Source organism: Podarcis vaucheri (genome assembly GCF_965113315.1).
Source record: "Podarcis vaucheri genome assembly, chromosome: 14".
Taxonomy (NCBI): domain Eukaryota; kingdom Metazoa; phylum Chordata; class Lepidosauria; order Squamata; family Lacertidae; genus Podarcis; species Podarcis vaucheri.
Window position 1 is genome coordinate 15,076,956 of NC_138752.1, and position 19,688 is coordinate 15,096,643.

Sequence of the window (19,688 nt, forward strand, 5' to 3'; positions counted from 1 at the left end):
AAACACAAGAACTACCAACGGTAGAAGAATGGCAGATGAAGATGATGGGAGTTTATGGAGCTGGCTGATCTCACCGGGAGAATCCACGACCAGAAAGAAGAGGAATACCAAGACTGGAAGAAATTAAAAAACTATTTGAATAAATATTGTAATATTAAAGATATGTAATCACTTGAAAGAATCAATTAGGCCTAGGATTAAATTGGAATTAAATAAGAAAATGTACAATAAGAAAAGTTAGGAAATAGGACTACGGCTGTGATATGGTTCTATGAAATAATGATAATGGAAACCGCTATATATAATTACTAAGAAACTCAGATGGAAGAGATTTGAGGAAGTCAAGTAATATGTTTATGAAGATGGATTTTGATTAATTAAGTTTTTGTTTATGTGGTGATTTGATGTATTTTATGTTATATGTTCTTTTTTCTTTTCTTTTTTCTGTTTCATTCTTTTTTCTTTATTATTGTTGGCTCTTTCTTCCGTTATGTTTATGTACGGAAAATAATAAATATTATTGTAAATATATATATATATATTGTCCTCCCCCTGCAGCAACTGGTTGGCTTCCTTTCAGCCTATGGGACGCTGCCTCTGCAATTCTCGCTTGCAACAAGTAGCCTTGCCCATCTTGGCGTATTGCTCTTTGCACTGCAGGCGGAAAAGAGAGAGACGGACCATTCCACTCCATCACTTTCCACCACTCCTAGCCGTTGAGGGTCTTAAAAATAAACCACCGGTTTCCGGTGAGAGAAGTGCAGAGAACGGGGGGAGGAATTGAGCGTGAAATTGAGCCTGGCAGGCCTAGTCGGCTGGGGGCACAGAGAGTGGATGGCGGCTGCAAAATGGGAGGATGGAGATAGGAATAAAATATGGCCAGAGGAGGCATCTGTTAAGCGCCAACAACAGCCGTGTGTTTAGGGGCTCCTTGCCTAGTCCTATTCAATGGCCCGCCACGCATCCGGGTTCAAAAGCCTGGCGTGCCATAATCCAAGTGGAGCTGAAGAAGCAAAGAGACGCCATGCGTCGGTTATTTCCAGGCTGCTTTGGGCCTAGCGCCGGGGTTCCCAACGTGGGGCGCACGCCCCACCACCGGGGGGGGGCAATTTAATTTTTAAGGGGGGCAATTCGAGAACGAGTTAGACCAAGTGAAGGGCCTGTTAGGCTTCCTCCAGGTGAATAGGAGTTCGCTTTTTGAATAATAAGAATTAGATGGTGGGGGGGCAGGCTTCAGGATTTTAGAGATGCTTGGGTGGGGCACGGCCTAAAAAAAGGTTGGGAATTACTGGTGTCGCTGGGATGGCACTAGGTTGGGGGTCTGGCTGTGTAGTTGCTGTGCCCTCCCATATCTTGGGGGGGGGGTCTGTTTTTATGCCAAGAAAGCTTTGTTGAAGAAAGGGGGGGGGTTACTCATTGTCCTACATGCCCCTTCCAAAAGCAGCCTTTCTGCAAACCTTTTCATCTCTCTCTCTCTCTCTCTGTGTGTGTGTGTGTGTGTGTGTGTGTGTGTGTGTGTATATAGGGGATGTTGTTGAGATTTAAGGGTTTGTATTTGCCTCTCCTTCGTTGTGTGAAGGGAGGATTTTAGACCACGATGATATTATTATTATTATTATTATTATTATTATTATTATTATTATTATTATTATTATTATATCGCCCTATACCCAGAGGGCTCAGGACAGTTCACAGAAAAGTTCAATGTAAAAACCGCAATATATAAAATAAAAATTAAAAGGTGTATAATGAAAGTGTCAGGTGAACTGCCCTGGGGAGAGCATTCCACAGACGGGGAGCCACTGCAGAGAAGGCCCGATATTGTTTTGGACATAGGAATAGGCTACTGGGTCAGGGCCCATCCAGACCCTCCAAGTGTCCCTATTTTCCAAGGACAGTCCCGGATTTACAGAAGCCATGTCGGTTTCTGATTTGATTCCCAAATGTCCCGTTTTTCCTTAGGACGTCCTTATTTTCACTGGAGAGATGTTGGAGGGTGTGCAGTTATGTGACCCCTGAGCCAAGGAGATAAGGAACTATACAGGGAAACTGTATAGGGAAGATTTTTAATGTTTGATGTTTTATTATGTTTTTATATATGTTGGAAGCTGCCCAGAGTGGCTGGGGGCAACCCAGTCAGATGGGTGGGATATATATATATATATATATATATATATATATATATATATATATATATATATATGCTTTCGTAGATTTTCACGGGTACAGGAATGCAGGTTTTGGTGTCTTCGGGTGTCTTCCCGTGTAAGAGTCGGGGTGTCTGTGCGACGTTTCGACGAGGTCTCACTCGTCATCTTCAGGCTGGTGCTTTCGGCTTCTTGTTACTGGAACAGAGCAGAATCTGGTGTTTGAGTTCCTATAAATACTGTTGAGGGGTGTGGTGTATAGCCTCCAACGTTCTGGGCAGAGAGGAAGTTCCTAGATTAGTGTGCCTTTTCTTCTTTTGTTCCTTAATTACTTGAGGGATATCTTGGGTGATTTCATGAGTGATATTCTGAATACCACTGGGTGGGTCATTAAGTGTAGATTAGTTGCTAAAGCTTTCGTGTCTTGACCTCTTGAGCTTGTGAAGAGTTTTTCTGAGAAGATGGCTGTGCTGCATTTAGTTGTGCTCTGGCTTGGCTTCGTGTACCACACCAGACCCAAACCCAGACCCTCTCCACAGACATATTACAGACTCCATCCAGTAGCCAAACTATAGTGGCACCTCCGGATGCTGCACCCCCCTGCAATCCCTACACAGATCTGGCTGGCACAAGGCACAAAACCACAGCTCGCCCCTATACACGAAGCCAAGCCAGAGCACAACTAAATGCAGCACAGCCATCTTCTCAGAAAAACTCTTCACAAGCTCAAGAGGTCAAGACACAAAAGCTTTAGCAACTAATCTACACTTAATGACCCACCCAGTGGTATTCAGAATATCACTCATGAAATCACCCAAGATATCCCTCAAGTAATTAAGGAACAAAAGAAGAAAAGGCACACTAATCTAGGAACTTCCTCTCTGCCCAGAACGTTGGAGGCTATACACCACACCCCTCAACAGTATTTATAGGAACTCAAACACCAGATTCTGCTCTGTTCCAGTAACAAGAAGCCGAAAGCACCAGCCTGAAGATGACGAGTGAGACCTCGTCGAAACGTCGCACAGACACCCCGACTCTTACACGGGAAGACACCCGAAGACACCAAAACCTGCATATATATATATATATATATATATATATATATATATATATATATATATATTTTGGTGTCTTCAGGTGTCTTCCCGTGTAAGAGTCGGGGTGTCTGTGCGACGTTTCGACGAGGTCTCACTCGTCATCTTCAGGCTGGTGCTTTCGGCTTCTTGTTACTGGAACAGAGTAACTTGGCTCTGTTACTTGGCTCTGTTCCAGTAACAAGAAGCCGAAAGCACCAGCCTGAAGATGACGAGTGAGACCTCGTCGAAACGTCGCACAGACACCCCGACTCTTACACGGGAAGACACCCGAAGACACCAAAACCTGCATTCCTGTACCCGTGAAAATCTACGAAAGCATATATATATATATATATATATATATGGAATATGACATCCCTTGGAGAACTGTTGCAGGGTATGCCCGTCTGGTCCAGCATCCTTTTCCAACAGTCTATTATGGGATGCCTATGGGAAACCCGCAAGCAGCACCTGAGCCCGCCCATGCTCTCCTCACTTGTGATTCCCAACAACTAGTAGAGGAAGTAGACCATGTGGTGTGCCTGACTATATTTTTTTGGGGGGGGGAAACAACGAATTCCTATGCCCCACAAATAACCCAGAGATGCATTTTAAATAAAAGCACACAGTCTACTCATGTAAAAACACGCTGATTCCCAGACCATCCGCAGGCCAGATTGAGAAGGTGATTTGGGCCGCATCCGGCCCCTGAGCCTTAGGTTGCCTAACCCTGTTCTACTGTGTGTCTCCTCCAGGCTATGTGACTTGGGACACACCCAGCTGTCAGGTGTTGTTGTTGTTGTTGTTTAGTCGTGTCCGACTCTTCGTGATTCCATGGACCAGAGCACGCCAGGCACTCCTGTCTTCCACTGCCTCACGCAGTTTGGTTAAACTCATGCTGGTAGCTTCGAGAACACTGTCCAACCATCCCGTCCTGTCGTCCCTTTCTCTTTGTGCCCTCCATCTTTCCCAACATCAGGGTCTTTTCCAGGGAGTCTTCTCTTCTCATGAGGTGGCCAAAGTATTGGAGCCTCAGCTTCACGATCTGTCCTTCCAGTGAGCATTCAGGGCTGATTTCCTTAAGAATGGATAGGTTTAATCTTCTTGCAGTCCATGGGACTCTCAAGAGTCTCCTCCAGCACCATAATTCAAAAGCATCATTTCTTCTGCGACCAGCCTCCTTTATGGTCCAGCTCTCACTTCCATACATCGCTACTGGGAAAACCATAGCTTTAACTATATGGACCTTTGTCGGCAAGGTGATGTCTCTGCTTTTTAAGATGCTGTCTAGGTTTGTCATCGCTTAGCAGGCTATATAAAGGGGAAACTGCCTCCTGTTGAATTTCAGAGGAGATCCAAACAGCCAGTTTGTCCTTGTGGGGGAAGCACTAGAACTGACTTATTAAATCTTGGGATGGAGAAGTGTATATAAAAAAGCTGGAGCGTCAAGCAGTGCATACCTCTTCCCTGGGTGGTACCCAAGGATGCTTACTGAAGGTATCTCTGGAATTTGGTTTTCCCCCCAGGTCTGCCCCTGCTTGTTACCATGGCGAATATGGGATTCTTCGAGCTGCTGATGAAGAAGAAGGAGGTAAGTTTTAGAGCAGATGCAGGACTGACGCCAGATGGATGGAGTCTGGGTTATTATCCGTTCCTCTGCATATAAGCATATATGCATACAGTGGCACCTTGGTTCCCAAACGACAAAAACCCAAAAGTAAGTGTTCCAGCTTGCAAACATTTTTCAGAAGCCGAATGTCAGATCCAGATATCAGCTATTTTTTCTGGGACGCCTGCACCAATCAGAAGCTGCGCCTTGGTTTTCTAACAGACTTCCAGAACAGATTAAGTTTTGCGCTTTTGTTTTTGCTATTTATTTTGTGTTTTTGAGGCTTTTTTGGTTCATTTGTTTTTGTGACTGTGTGGAACCCAGTTCAGCTATTGATTGATTAATTGATTTTTGTGTGACTGTGGAAATGGATAAAAGCCCCCCATCCAAAGAATGACTATCATCAGTGCAGGTAAGAGAAAATAATAATTTTAATTTTTATCATCTACAATACTGTCTTATTTATTTTATAGTACAGTACATTGATTATTCCTTTCATTTTATGGATCAATGGTCTCATTAGATAGTAAAATACATGTTAAATTGCTGTTTTAGGGGTTGTTTTTTAAAAGTCTGGGCCGGATTAACCCATTTTGCATTACTTTCTATGGGAAAGCGCGCCTTGGTTTTGGAACAGACTTCCAGAATGGATTAAGTTTGAGAACCAAGGTACCACTGTATAAGGTTCTTCATTGAGCCAAGCAAGGAGAATGCAAGCACTGGGGAGAGAGATTTTCTGAGAGTCATCTCCTCCTCACTTGTCATCCTTTCAAACTCGTCTTTAAAGGAGGTAAAAGGTAAAGGGACCCCTGACCATTAGGTCCAGTCGTGTCCAACTCTGGGGTTGCGGCGCTCATCTCGCTTGATTGGCCGAGGGAGCTGGTGTACAGCTTCCGGGTCATGTGGCCAGCATGACTAAGCCGCTTCTGGCGAACCAGAGCAGCGCACAGAAATGCCGTTTACCTTCCCACCAAAGTGGTACCTATTTATCTACTTGCACTTTGACGTGCTTTCAAACTGCTAGGTTGGCAGGAGCAGGGACCGAGCAACGGGAGCTCACCCCGTTGCGGGGATTCGAACCGCCAATCTTCTGATTGGCAAGTCCCAGGCTCTGTGGAGGAGGGATGGTGCTTTATTTAAGTAACACCCATACTTCACCTCGATGTTGCTAAGAGAAATCCCTGTCTTCCTTCTGTCTTCCAGCTGATTCCTCTGATTGGATTTGCGGGACTTGCTGGATGCTTCGCAATCTATTCCAGCTGGCACTCTCTGAGAAAACCTGATGTAGTGTAAGCAACACAGCCCTTCTTTCATCTTAAATCAGCTACAGGATTTTTTTAATGTGGGGTTGGGAGCCAGTGTGGTGTAGTGGTTAAGAGCAGTAGACTCGTAATCTGGTGAACTGGGTTTGCGTCTCCGCTCCTCCACATGCAGCTGCTGGGTGACCTTGGGCCAGTCATGCTTCTCTGAAGTCTCTCAGCCCCACTCACCTCACAGAGTGTTTGTTGTGGGGGAGGAAGGGAAAGGAGAATGTTAGCCGCTTTGAGACTCCTTAAAAGGGAGTGAAAGGCGGGATATCAAATCCAAACTCTTCTTCTTCTTCTTCTTATTTCCAAGTAGATGTATTTTTAACTGGGTTATAAGGACCAGTTTTGTAAAAATGATTGGGGGGGGGGCTGTAATAATACAGTTAAATACAAGATGTCATTTCAGCATATCTGATCTTCAATACATTTCATTTTTAGTTTTAATAAGTCTGGCAACCAAGAACCATGGCAAGATGTGGATTTCACCAAGCCCCAGAAGGTAATGAAAATACTTGACCAAGAAACGAATTGTTATAGTTCCTAAGAATATTGTGGGTTTTCATTCAGAAATATTAGTGATTTTTCATATAGGCTGATGTGTTAATAGAGTGGCTGTACAACTGGCGAACTTTTCCTAAATAATAGAGATTTGGACACAATGTAAACTGCAGTGCAATCTCTCTTGACGAAGGATGGTTTTCGTGTCATAAAGTGAAGAAGGGCTTGACTTTGGCTATCTCATGGCCAATAAGATCTAGTTTATAATGTTTTAATTACTGCATTTGTTGGTCATTATATCTATATAAAAACGTCTCCAAGCGATGTAATAAGAAGGTAAAATGCAAACAGGAAAAATGTACTTTATTAAAAGCCAAATTTATTTTTATTTTTTTAAAAAAACTATACATTACAAAATTCCTAAATTACTCATTCAACAATACAGTATGAAGAGCAATGGCTTACTCCATATATAGCTTCCTGTGTAATGAAAATCATGAATGTACACATTACCCAATATTTTGGGGGAAATTGCTACTGTATAATTGGGGAGGATGTTTGCATTTTTTAATGTGTTGCTCTTTTGTCTCTTTGTCTTGAAATGCCTGGTAGCATATAACATTAAACCAGCAATGGAAGCCCATCGAAGAGCTGGAGAAAGTAAGAAAAATAACAAAGGGATGAGATGTCATTGCTTTGAAGCATGGAGCTCAGTGAACTGTATTCTATCCATTTGTGAACTTTAAAAAGAGTTGGCTTATTTTTCTCTGAAAGAATACTGTAATTTACCTTTTCAATAAACTTGGAGTTTCAGTTTAAAGTTAGGTCAGCAAACAGAATTTCTTTTTTGGTTAACAGGGGCAAAGATCAATCCTACCATGGTTGCAATCTATTATTATTATTATTATTATTATTATTATTATTATTATTATTATTATTATTATACTGTGGAGCAGGGGCTCTTAAATTAGTTCTCTAACTTCAGCTGATTGAGTCTCTTTAATCTTTTCTTTGGAGACATATCTGGGTTTCTTTCTACCTGCCTTTGTGTTGATACACTTTCCTTTTTGGAAAATACTTAAAAAGAACAAATTTCATTCTCCCAGTTTTTTCCCACGTGAGATAAGAAAATGCACAATCACAAAATGCACAAAAAATGATTTACCCCAAAACTGCTTCTAGTCCCTGGAAGGAGCTTTCTATTTCAACCCACGGAACGTTTCCTTGAGGATTTTAATAACAGCCACGAGAGATGGGGACAATTTTTGTCAGGACTGCAAGAGCGGAGGAAAGGCATTGCTTTCATAGTCTGCTTTTCCTCTTAGTTGCTTAGTGTGGTGCACAGAATTCTCCCTCTCCACATTTTATCCGCACAACAACACTGAGACACCACAACCAACCCAAGATGATGTCTGGCTGATGGCTCATGCCCAGTTCCACTTGTTCCATGCCTTGAAAGCAAACCACATAACCAGCTGGAAAATCAGCCTTTCAGGAGTCCTTAAGCACCTGCTTCTGATTAATAAGAAAAACTGGCCCAGTCCTCCCTGCAGAAGCTACTAAAACAACCCAAAGAAATGTGATGCATAAGCAGAAAAGGATTACAGTAGTTCACTCCCTGCTCCCTTTCTTGTAAGCTAAGTGGAGTTCATTTATTTAGCAAAGCTAAGCAGGGTCTGTTCTGGTTTCAGATTGGATGGGGAACCGTATGTTGAGATTTCTTCATCGCAAGAGATTGGGCTATATGACCCCTGAAGTCCCTTCCAGCTCTCTATAATTTTATATCCCTTCTTCTCCCCAAATTGGGATTCAAGGCAGCTCCCAGTGTTTAAAGCATCATAAGTAAAGTTAAAGGGGCCCCTGACCATTAGGTCCAGTCGTGACTGACTCTGGGGTTGCGGCGCTCATCTCGCTTTATTGGCCAAGGGAGCCGGCGTACAGCTTCCGGGTCATGTGGCCAGCATGACTAAGCCGCTTCTGGCGAAACCAGAGCAGCGCACGGAAACGCTGTTTACCTTCCCGCCAGAGCGGTACCTATTTATCTACTTGCACTTTGACGTGCTTTCGAACTGCTAGGTTGGCAGGAGCAGGGACCGAGCAATGGGAGCTCACCCTGTTGCGGGGATTCGAACCGTCGACCTTCTGATCGGCAAGTCCTAGGCTCTGTGGTTTAACCCACAGCGCCACCCATGTCCCTTAAAGCATCATACAAAGTAATAAAAAAAAGCTAGTTTCAGACAATAATCAAAATTCATCAGAAGCACATTTAGAACTGCCAGGCAAAAGGGTTCCTTTTTAACCAGGCATTTGGTTGATTTTGATATGCCCTTTTTAAATGGGGGGGGGGTTGGGGGTATTGGGTTGTTTTATATTTTGATTTTATTCTGTGAACTGCCCTGAGACCTCCAGGTATATAAATTCAAATAATAATAAATAATAAATCCAAGCGATTTCCTGCTTCTCCCATAGTTTTCTGTTTGCCCCACCACATTCCACAGGAAAACCTGCTCTTTAGTGCTGAATCGGAGCGAACATCAGTCTGTGGAAAATGCAGTTGGCATTTGCTCCAATTCAGCGGTAAAGAATGGGTTTCCCCTGGGCAAATTGATGGGAAAAGCTGAAGTCTGGATGAGCTCTGCATGGGGATTCACACCCTGCTCTAGCAGATCCTAGTCCAACATTCTAACTACAGCCACACTGCCCAATCTTGATCACTGCTTTGACCCAAACTGTCTTGCCACCGCTACTGGTATTTGGTTTCATTGGATCCTAAGCCTATTGAGCACATAGCTGAATTGATATTAGAAACAAAAATGTCCTTGTGGCTCAGAGCTCATATTCAACAGCAACATCAAGTCAGTACTGAGAAAAAACATACCAGTAATCCAAACATACAGAAAATATTTTACAAATTCAGCATGTGTACATTTTGAATCGGGGAATTCTTGGCACCCGGTTTTTATTTTTATTTTTTTGCTGCCCTCTTTCTAGGTGGTAATTTCCCCAATGCATTGCTCATTTTTCTGCACCCTTTTTTTTATTCTCATGTATTTTTTGTGCAGTTCAGAGCATGTTAGTGGGATAGTCACAGGCTTGAGAGCCGAACGACTTGTTATGTGTGGGAGATCTATTCTCCTGACAAGTTGATATTTACTTCAGAGAAAATATACAGGGCATCAACATTTGATCGGAGAAGGGAGGAATCTCCTCCAGCAACAACCGCTTGACCACAAGAGTCTGGGGATGGGGTCTTTTCTCATCCTTTCTGTAAAGGTGAGATTTCCCCCACCTGGCCATTTCTCCCCACATGTGAAAATGTGCTCTCTCCATTAATGTACATTAGCTGTGTACAGGTGTGGAGCTTCACATTCAAATTATACAGGGGTCAGCAAACTTTTTCAGCAGGGGGCCGGTCCACTATCCCTCAGACCTTGTGGGGGGCCGGACTATATTTTGGAGGGGGGAAATGAACGAATTCCTATGCCCCACAAATAACCCAGAGATGCATTTTAAATAAAAGCACACATTCTACTCATGTAAAGTTACAGATAGGTAGCCGTGTTGGTCTGCCATAGTCAAAATAAAAAAATTCCTTCCAGTAGCACCTTAAAGACCAACTAAGTTAGTTCTTGGTATGAGCTTTCGTGTGCATGCACACTTCTTCAGATGTATCTGAAGAAGTGTGCATGCACACGAAAGCTCATACCAAGAACTAACTTAGTTGGTCTTTAAGGTGCTACTGGAAGGAATTTTTTTTATTTTTACTCATGTAAAAACACACTTATTCCCAGAACTTCCGAAGGCTGGATTTAGAAGGCGATTGGGCCGCATCCGGCCCCTGGGCCTTAGTTTGCCTACCCATGACATACATGACCTTAGAAAATAATGTAACCTCTCACGCACCACCCACTTTCCATATTGTATGACCTCCCCCACACCTTTTACCGCACCTTGCAGGGGCATTTAGCACAGAATGGCATTATAAACCACAGCACTGTATTCTGTAGGTAAAAGGTAAAGGACCCCTGTATGGTTAAGTTCAGTCGAAGGCGCCTGGGGTTGTGGTGCTCATCTCGCTTTCAGGCTGAGGGAGCTGGCGTTTGTCCACAGACAGCTTTCCGGGTCATGTGGCCAGCATGACTAAACCGCTTCTGGTGCAATGGAACACCATGTCGGAAACCGGAACACACGAAAATGCTGTTTAGCTTCCCACCGCAGCTGTACCTATTTATCTACTTGCACTGGTGTGCTTTTGAACTGCTAGGTTGGCAGGAGCTCGGACAGAGCAACGGGAGCTCACTCTGTTGTGGGGATTTGAACCACCGACATTCCGATCAGCAAGCCCGAAAGGCTCAGTGGTTTAGACCACAGCACCACCAGTATGCCCCAAGAGCAGCTATTGTGTTTGTAGAAAATGCCAGTACAGTAGAGTACAGCCTTGCAACAGAAAAGGACCTCAGTGTAGATTGGGGAAATCTGGCAGAGCCATTACCTAAGCCCCAGGACAGAATGACTGTCACTAAGACAGGGGTGGCCAACTCCCAAGAGACTGCGATCTACTCACAGGGTTAAAAACTGGCAGTGATCTACCCCATTTTGGGGGTTTCAGGTCAAAGTTGTTGAGCTTCTTTGGGGGAGCCAGTAATCTACCAGTGATCTACCACAAATGTCCAGTGATCTACTGGTAGATCACAATCTACCTGTTGGGCATGCCTGCACTAAGAGACCATACATACATACATACATACATACATACATACATACATAAATAAATTCATCATGCAATTGTGTCATGCTTTATGATGAATGTCTGAAGCACAATCAAAACAGGTACTAAATAATAAAGTTTATATTTTACCTTCTACACGGGTTATGTTTCTCTTTTTCTTTTTCTTTTTCTTTTTCTCTCTTTTATTTACGTCTCACAATGTGTAGTGCACATATAATTATGTTTTTGAACTTTCAATAAAGATGTTAAAATAAAATATCTCCAGGCAATCTAATGATCTCCAGGCAATTTCTCCAACTAGGCAAAGCTCTTTCCAGACTTTTTTAAATTTATGCTTTTCAGGTTTATAGCTTTCACTAATTTTACAATTACTTTAACATTTCAAAACTTGACGACCTTCCCCCTCTTTCTGCAGTTCCTTAAATTTATTTTTAATATATTCTGCATATCCAAATTAACTTAATTTGCTCAGTTTTTAATCTACTTTATTTACTATATACTCTTATGAAATGGCAGGTTATTAATAATCCTGCTAATGTTCTTATCTGTTTACAATTGATCTGTAAATATTCAATAAACCAGTGTTTCCCAACTGGTGTTCCGCGGCACACTAGTGTGCAGCGAGACGTTGCCTGGTGTGCCGTGGGAGGGAGGCGGGCGAGTCGGGCGGCGAGAGGCGGGGCGGCGGTGGCGAGTAGAGGCCGCCCAGCGCGGGGCTCTCGCCGTCTGCCTGCCTGGCTGCCTGCGTGGCGCTGACATCACGGGGCTGTAACGTGCCCCACATAGGCACACGCGGGGCGGCGAGCGAGCTCCCTCCCACATCCCATCGCCGCTCGCTTCGGCCGGCCTACTGGGCTGTCGCAGGCGGAAGGCCTGCGCATGCGCGAGGTTTTCGCGCCTTCGGGATTCCCTTCACGCCTTCCTCCTCCCGGGTCCTTGAGAGTGCGGGAAGCGGCAGCGCGAGACCGGCGTTGAGCCTGGTAGGTATTGCGCTTGCCAAGGCAGTCATTTGGGAAATGAAAACTTGCAAAGCAAGCAACCAGTTCAATCTGAAGTACGTGTATGCTTAATATCCTGTATCTGAAACCTGTTCTGCCCCCTCCCCCACACTTGGTGCCATTTTCATCTACACATGCAGCAGAGTAAGTTGACCCAGAATAGTACCAATTCAGATGGCAGATGGGAGAATGACAGTGCTGAATGCTTTCCCATGTAGAACAGTCCCTGCAAATAAAAACCTAGCATATTTGGAAGAGGGATGCTAGCCTAACCATTACCTTCTATGCTGTTACTATTTTTTTATTTTTTTTTACATAAGTAAAAAGTGACCTTTCCCCATCTGGCATGGTGGTGTGCCTCGAGATTTTTTTCATGGAACAAGTGTGCCTTTGCCCAAAAAAGGTTGGGAAACACTGCAATAAACCATTTCCATTCTTTTATTAAAAGTTTGTTATCTTGATTTATTATCCTTCCAACAAGTTTAGCCATTTCTTCCAGTAAGTTTCGACATAGCTCTTTCCAGACTATTAGTCAGTTTTTAAAAACTGGCTTATAAACCTTGCCAGGGGGAGGATAATTGCTTTTCAGACTTGGGCATCATACACATCGTGCATTTCAAAGCGCAGGGCTTCCTCCAAAGAAACCTGGGAATTGTGCTTGTGACTCTGGGGTTGCGGCGCTCATCTCGCTTTCAGGCCAAGGGAGCCATTGTTTGTACACAGACAGCTTTTCGGGTCATGTGGCCAGTAGGACTAAACCACTTCTGGTGCAACAGGACACTGACGGAAACCAGAGCGCACAGAAACACCATTTACCTTCCTGCCTATTTATCTACTTGCACTTTGACGTGCTTTCGAACTGCTAGGTTGGCAGGAGCTGGGACAGAGCAACGGGAGCTCACCCAGTTGTGAGGATTCGAACCACCAACCTTCTGATCAGCAAGCCCAAGACCACAGCGCCACCCGCATCCCTTATAATGTGTAGGGAGTGCCAGTGTTGCAAGACTTAGGGGCAGAAGCAGCAAGAGGAACCCCACATGTTGTTTAGTCATTTAGTCGTGTCCGACTCTTTGTGACCCCATGGACCAGAGCCAGCGGCGTAGCGTGAGTTGTCAGCACCCAGGGCAAGGCAAGTAATTTGCGCCCCCTAACCCGGGGCAAGGCACGTAATTTGCGCCCCCCCCTACCCCCTAACCTGCGAGTTGCCGCTGGCGCTGCTGCCCAAACGACGCCGCTTGCCCGGAGGAGGAGGGGGCAGAGAGGCGAGGAAAATGCAACGGCTCAGCAGCTGCAGCAGCACCGGCGGAGGCGGGGCTGTGAGGAGGGGCTGCCTGGGGCGTCCTCCGCGGCGAGCGCTGAGAGCCGCTGCCTGCCGGGCGCCTTCAGCCGGGCGCTGCGAGACATGCGGCTCCGCTACAGCCTGCGCCCGAGGCTCTTCGGCGACTCCGGAGGCAGCGAGCGCCCCCCCCCCAGATGTTGCGCCCGGTGCGGCCGGCACCCCTGGCACCCCCCACGCTACGCCACTGACCAGAGCACGCCAGGCACTCCTGTCTTCCACTGCCTCCCGCAGTTTGGTCAAACTCATGCTGGTAGCTTCGAGAACACTGTCCAACCATCTTATCCTCCGTTGACCCCTTCTCCTTGTGCCCTCAATCTTTCCCAACATCAGGATCTTTTCCAGGGTCTTTTCCAGGGAGTCTTCTCTTCTCGTGAGGTGGCCAAAGATTTGGAGCCTCAGATTCACGATCTGTCCTTCCAGTGAGCACTCAGGGCTGATTTCCTTCAGAATGGAGAGGTATGATCTTCTTGCAGTCCATGGGACTCTCAAGAATCTCCTCCAGCACCATAATTCAAAAGCATCCATTCTTCAGCAATCAGCCTTCTTTATGGTCCAGCTCTCACTTCCATACATCACTACTGGGAAAACCATAGCTTTAACTATACGGACCTTTGTTGAAGTAATGTACATTATGGTTATTTTACATCCCTAGATCTCAGGCCGGTTCACAAATGTAAAATCATAATATAACCAAACCCAAAACCAACGTGCCTATTATTTTAATGGAGGGGCAGGTAATCTAAGTGACCCATCCCTTCCTGCAACAAGGGGCACTTCATCTCCCTCCGATTACCGGGGTGGGAATCAGACTCCCTCCTCCAGTGGCGCAGCTGCGCGAATCCAGCAGGGGGCGCCCCACCCCTGCGCAACGCGCAACCCATTGGCAGGATCCCGGTGCGGTTCCTGCGCTGGGTGTCTCGTCCGGACTACGTGACTTGGGCCACATCCAGCCCTTTGGGCGTTAGCGGGCTATATAAAGGGGAAGCTACGTCCTGCTGAACTTCAGTGCGGATCAAGGCAGCCAGGTTATCATCGCGGGTGCGTATGTGTTGCACCTGAACGGACGTATTAAATGGGGAAGGGGGAGCGCCAAGGGATGCGGGCGCCTCTCCCCCTGAGTGGTACCCAGGATGCTGGCTGATGATGATGGACCTTGCTTTTTTTCTCCCAGGTGTGCGCCTGCTTCTCACCATGGCGAACAAGGGATTCTTCCAGCTGCTGATGAAGAAGAAGGAAGTAAGTTTGAGAGCAGATGCAGGGATGGTGGTGCCAGACGGAGGGAGTCTGGCCAAGGAGAAGCGGGAGCATCCTTGGGATGGACGGAGAAGTCCTTCTCCTTGCGAGGAGGCGCTGGGAAAAGAGGCTTTTGGCTAAGCATCTGCCCCTCCTCCCTCGCCATCCTTTCCAAGCGCATCTTTGGAGAGCACAGACGGAGCTTAACTTTTAAGGATTTGCTTATGCATCGCCCAGACCTTGCTAAAAAAATTGGGGGGGGGACACCCCTGTCTTTCTTCTGTCTTCCAGCTTATTCCTCTGATCGGGTTTGTGAGTTTTGCTGGATTCGGAGCCACCTTCGCTGGCTGGAACGCGTTGAGAAAACCCGATTTGATGTAAGCTCATCCTTCCTTCAGCTTAGCTGAACTTTGAATTCGGGAGTTTTATTTCCAAGTAGATGTGTTTTAAACGGGGCTATAAGATCCTGTTTCGTGGAAATGCACTAATTTTTTTATTTAAAGAAACCTTTAAAAATGCAATTAATTACAGGATGCCATTTCTGATCATGACATTTCATTTTTAGTTTAAGCAAGTCTGACCCAGAACCGTGGCAATATGTGGATCCTACCAAACCCCAGAAGGTAATGAAAATACTTGACCAAGAAATGAATTATTATAGGGCATTTAGTCCCTAAGTAAATGGTGGGGTTTTGTACAGAACTATTAGCCGGGTGTGTGGTTGATTTTTTTTAAGAATTGCTAATGTGTCAACAGAATTGTAGTATATAGAGGAGCATTGAGTTAAAGTATTAACTTAGGCACTATTTGCACCTGCGTTTCAAAATTCTGCAACTTATTTCAAGTGGAAATTTTGGTTATGGAAAACGTAAACTAATTTGTAAATTACTAGCCTCATAATAATTTTTCCATAAGCCTTGTTTGAGCAAAGGAATCTTGCACCTGCTGAAAACAAAAGAAGAACATTAAAATTGATTGGAATTGGGTTTTTTTTGTTGCTTTTATTAAAATTTTCTCATAAATTTAAACTGCTCTGGCAACATAGCATTATTATTATTTTTGTAATATAATTTAGTATTCTATCAGCTTCCAAAAATTTTGAGTCACTTCTCCATTAAGAAAATGACCAGGCTTCCTGCTCCTTCCTCCTTTAAAATAGGGGACACAATCCATGAAAAAATAAGCACCACATTTGCTCTTTCCCATTATTTTTCTTTCTTTGCTCTTTCCCATTTTTTTATTTTACTGCGGCTGCAATCCTAATCCCTCTTACATGAGAACAAACCTCATTAAAATGCAAGAAGACATATTTCTGCATAGACAAGGATAGAATTGCACTGTAAGAATGCTCTCTAACATTAATGCTGCTCAGAACAGATTCATTTATGTCAGTGAATTTACTTGTGAGTATGAGCTAGGTGGAAATCACCCTTCAGCCAAAAAAGACACTTTTGTTTGTATCATGCTCTGAGCAATTTATTCTTTTATTTTGTACAATTGATGGCTTTTGGCTAAATAATAAAGATCTGGACCCAATGCCACGTTTAATGTTTGTGAACTGCAATGTGACCGCTCTTGATGAAGGGCAGTTTAAAAGTGGGATAAATCATGCTCATAATTATGACAAAGATTTACATTCCAGTGCTATTTTTCTAGAAAAAATAAGTGCCGGAACTCACCATGAACACCTGCCTTGCTCTCTTATAATGGCAATGGCTGGAAAAAAAGCTTTGCATCTAGTAAATATATAGTTTATATGATGATGATTAAGTGCATTTATTTGTCCCTTAATAAAAATAGTCTCAAAGTCACTTAGCAACAAGATAAAATAGAAACAGGTAAAATAAATTAAAATCCAGATTTTTAAAGGAGTACTATGCAAAATGCTCAACTGCTCATCTGAATAATACGATAAGAAGGACGATGGCTTGCTTCTACGGTTAGCTGCCCATGTAATGAGAATCATGAATGTACAACATAACTGGTATTTGGGGAGAAATTACTACATGATATGCTTTGAGTTTGGGTTGGGTTTGTTTTAACACTTTGCTCTTTTCCCCTGTTTTTGTCTTAAAATGCCTGGTAGCATCTAACAATCAACCAGGAATGGAAGCCCATAGAAGAACTGGAGACAGTTCGAGAAATGACGAAACGATGAGGTGTCACCCCCTCCAAACGACACTCTATGAATCTAGTGGAATCATTTCTGCACAAACTAGATTATCGAAACCAGTGTGCGGAAATGCTTCTGCTACATTTTTAGGGTCTCCCTCCAATTTTTTGGACTCTGGATTAAGGACTTTTACTGTTGGCCTTAGTAAGTTATCGTGCATACATCCACACAGTCCAAAAATAGAGGTTGGCTCACACTTGCGACAGCCCCGTTTGCTTTGAAGCACTGTGTCCGGCGATCTATATGCTGTCCCCTTGTGAACTTCTTTGAAAAGAGTTGTCTTATTTTTCTCCGAAATAATGCTGTAATATATATTTTCAATAAACCTGGAATCGAAATTTGAAGTTAGTACAGTAAACGGAATTTCCTTTTTGGTTTGTAGGGGGTATACACAGCTTTCACCTCGAGCAAACATACCATAATATGCTAAAGTTCAGGATTTGGTCTGGTAGCTCTTATACTGTTTCCATTGGTCATGCAAACACAGCCTAGAGCTAGGAAGCTAAGCACACTTACCCAGAAATGTGTTCCAACCACGGAATGTTTTTTTCCCCTGGGGGGGGACGCAGGGGGACGCATACACCTAAACATTTTGTGACTCGTACTTTTGCCCATTTACTGTATTTATTTTCCCTGATTTGAACTATAAAATTGTGGTTTTCTTGGGTCAAAATGAGAGTACCCCTAAACATTTTTTAAGGAAAAAAAAACACTACAGTGGTGCCTCGCAAGACGAAAAGAATCCGTTCTGTGATTCTCTTCGTCTAGCGGTTTCTTCGTCTTGCGAAGCAAGCCCATTGACAGATTAGCGCTTTTAGCAGCTTTTAGCGGCTTATCTGCTGATCGGATCAGCTGGTAAGCGGCTTAGCGGCTTAGAAAAAGGGGGGGACTCGCAAGACATTGTCGTCTTGCAAAGCAAGCTCATAGGAGATTCTTTTGCGAAGCACCTCCAAAACGGAAAACTCTTTCATCTAGTGAGTTTTCCGTCTAGCGAGGCATTCGTCTTGCGGGGCACCACTATAGTTCCAACATAAATGTTTTCTTCATATTTTGACTTCCTATCTGGAACTGCTGTACTCAAAGACTGCCTCTCTGCATTTGAACCAACCAGGACCCTGCAATCAGTGCTTTTTTTCTTTAAAAAAATGTTTAGGGGTACTCTCATTTTGACTCTAGAAAATCACCATTTTATAGTTCAAATCAGGAAAAATAAATACAGTAAAATACAAAGATTCTCAAAATGTTTAGGGGTATGCGTACCCCTGTGCCCCCCCCCAGGAAAAAAAATTCCCTGCAATCATCATCTGAAGCCCTTCAAGAGGAACCCCTTCATGAGAGGTTTGGAAACTGGCAACACGATAACAGGCCTTTTCTGTGGTGGCTCCCCATTTGTGAAATGCTCTCTCCCGGGACGCTTGCTTGGCACCACCCTTACATTAGGCGCCAGGCGAAAACCTTTCTCTTCAACCAGGCATTGGGCAGTTTAACAGTCTATGGCTTTTTAAATGTAGGAGTGAGGTTGTTTCGTTTTTGTTTTATTATGCATTTTGTGTTCTCATTTTTTATTTTTATGTTATGAAGCGCCCTGTGAACTTTGGATGAAGGCCAGTGTACAATTTTAATAAATAATAATATTTTGATTGCACCAATAATACCCAGCATTTTGAATGGTGTAATTATGGACACCTGATTTTTATTTTATTTTATTCTTTTTGGGTGGTACTCTCCCCGGTATGACGTGGGTGGCGCTGCGGGTAAAACCTCAGTGCCTAGGACTTGCCGATCGCATGGTTGGCGGTTCGAATCCCTGCAGCGGGGTGCGCTCCCGTCGTTTGGTCCCAGCGCTTGCCAACCTAGCAGTTCGAAAGCACCCTTAAGTGCAAATAGATAAATAGGGACCGCTTACCAGCGGGAAGGTAAACAGCGTTCCGTGTGCTGCGCTGGCTCTCCAGATGCAGCTTTGTCACGCTGGCCACGTGACCCGGAAGTGTCTGCGGACAGCGCTAGCTCCCGGCCTATAGAGTGAGATGAGCGCACAACCCTAGAGTCTGGCAAGACTGGCCCGTACGGGCAGGGGTACCTTTACCTTTACCTCCCCGATATATTTCTCATTCTTCTCTGTTTTGTTTCTGTTCACTTGTTTTAAATCCAATTCATAGCATGTTAATGAGATAGTCACACGTGTGGGAGCCAAACAACAGTGAAATATATTCAGAGTCGAGAGTGTATTTCATGCTCTTTATTCAGCTCAGAGTGGTGAGGAGGAATGGAAGTTCCCCCAGAATGTCTGCCTTATATACATTATTTACACAACGGGCCCCACGTGATTGGCTAATTCTGGGATTCTCCTGTAGGCCAATCAGGTTGAGGATTCATTTCCTCCTGGAGCTGGATTGGGTGGCTCCTGTGGACCAATCAAACTGCTACATTCTGGGTCCTATTGTTCTAGGACCAATCAGACTGCTGCATTCTGAATCCTATTGTTCTAGGACCAATCAGACTGCTGCATTTTGGATCCTATTCAACTCAGTAGAAAGCAGACAGGTTATGTGCGGGAGATCTATGCTCCTTATCTC

At 44.3% G+C, this 19,688-nt stretch overlaps 2 protein-coding genes across 5 annotated transcripts in view; both read left to right on the top strand.

Moving 5' to 3' along the window:
• LOC309518517 (normal mucosa of esophagus-specific gene 1 protein-like) overlaps positions 1-7,460 on the top strand; it is a 139,044-nt gene extending 131,584 nt beyond the window's left edge. For 2 of the 3 annotated variants that reach the window (XM_082198922.1, XM_082198921.1), the window contains exons 2-5: positions 4,753-4,817; positions 6,039-6,124; positions 6,581-6,641; positions 7,253-7,460. In XM_082198922.1, the coding sequence (XP_082055048.1) occupies positions 4,773-4,817; positions 6,039-6,124; positions 6,581-6,641; positions 7,253-7,324 (264 nt within the window). In that variant the 5' untranslated portion in view covers positions 4,753-4,772 and the 3' untranslated portion in view covers positions 7,325-7,460. Of the gene's footprint in view, positions 1-799; positions 1,179-4,752; positions 4,818-6,038; positions 6,125-6,580; positions 6,642-7,252 lie in introns of those variants that run through there. The other variant, XM_082198920.1, reaches the window with a different exon arrangement.
• The window catches only part of LOC309518518 (normal mucosa of esophagus-specific gene 1 protein-like), a 104,595-nt gene extending 87,434 nt beyond the window's left edge, over positions 1-17,161 (top strand). Inside the window, exons 1-5 of one of the 2 annotated variants that reach the window (XM_082198923.1) lie at positions 14,667-14,744; positions 14,878-14,942; positions 15,231-15,316; positions 15,505-15,562; positions 17,026-17,161. In XM_082198923.1, the coding sequence (XP_082055049.1) occupies positions 14,898-14,942; positions 15,231-15,316; positions 15,505-15,562; positions 17,026-17,097 (261 nt within the window). In that variant the 5' untranslated portion in view covers positions 14,667-14,744; positions 14,878-14,897 and the 3' untranslated portion in view covers positions 17,098-17,161. Of the gene's footprint in view, positions 1-14,666; positions 14,745-14,877; positions 14,943-15,230; positions 15,317-15,504; positions 15,563-17,025 lie in introns of those variants that run through there. The other variant, XM_082198924.1, reaches the window with a different exon arrangement.
• Positions 17,162-19,688: the final 2,527 nt, after the last annotated feature.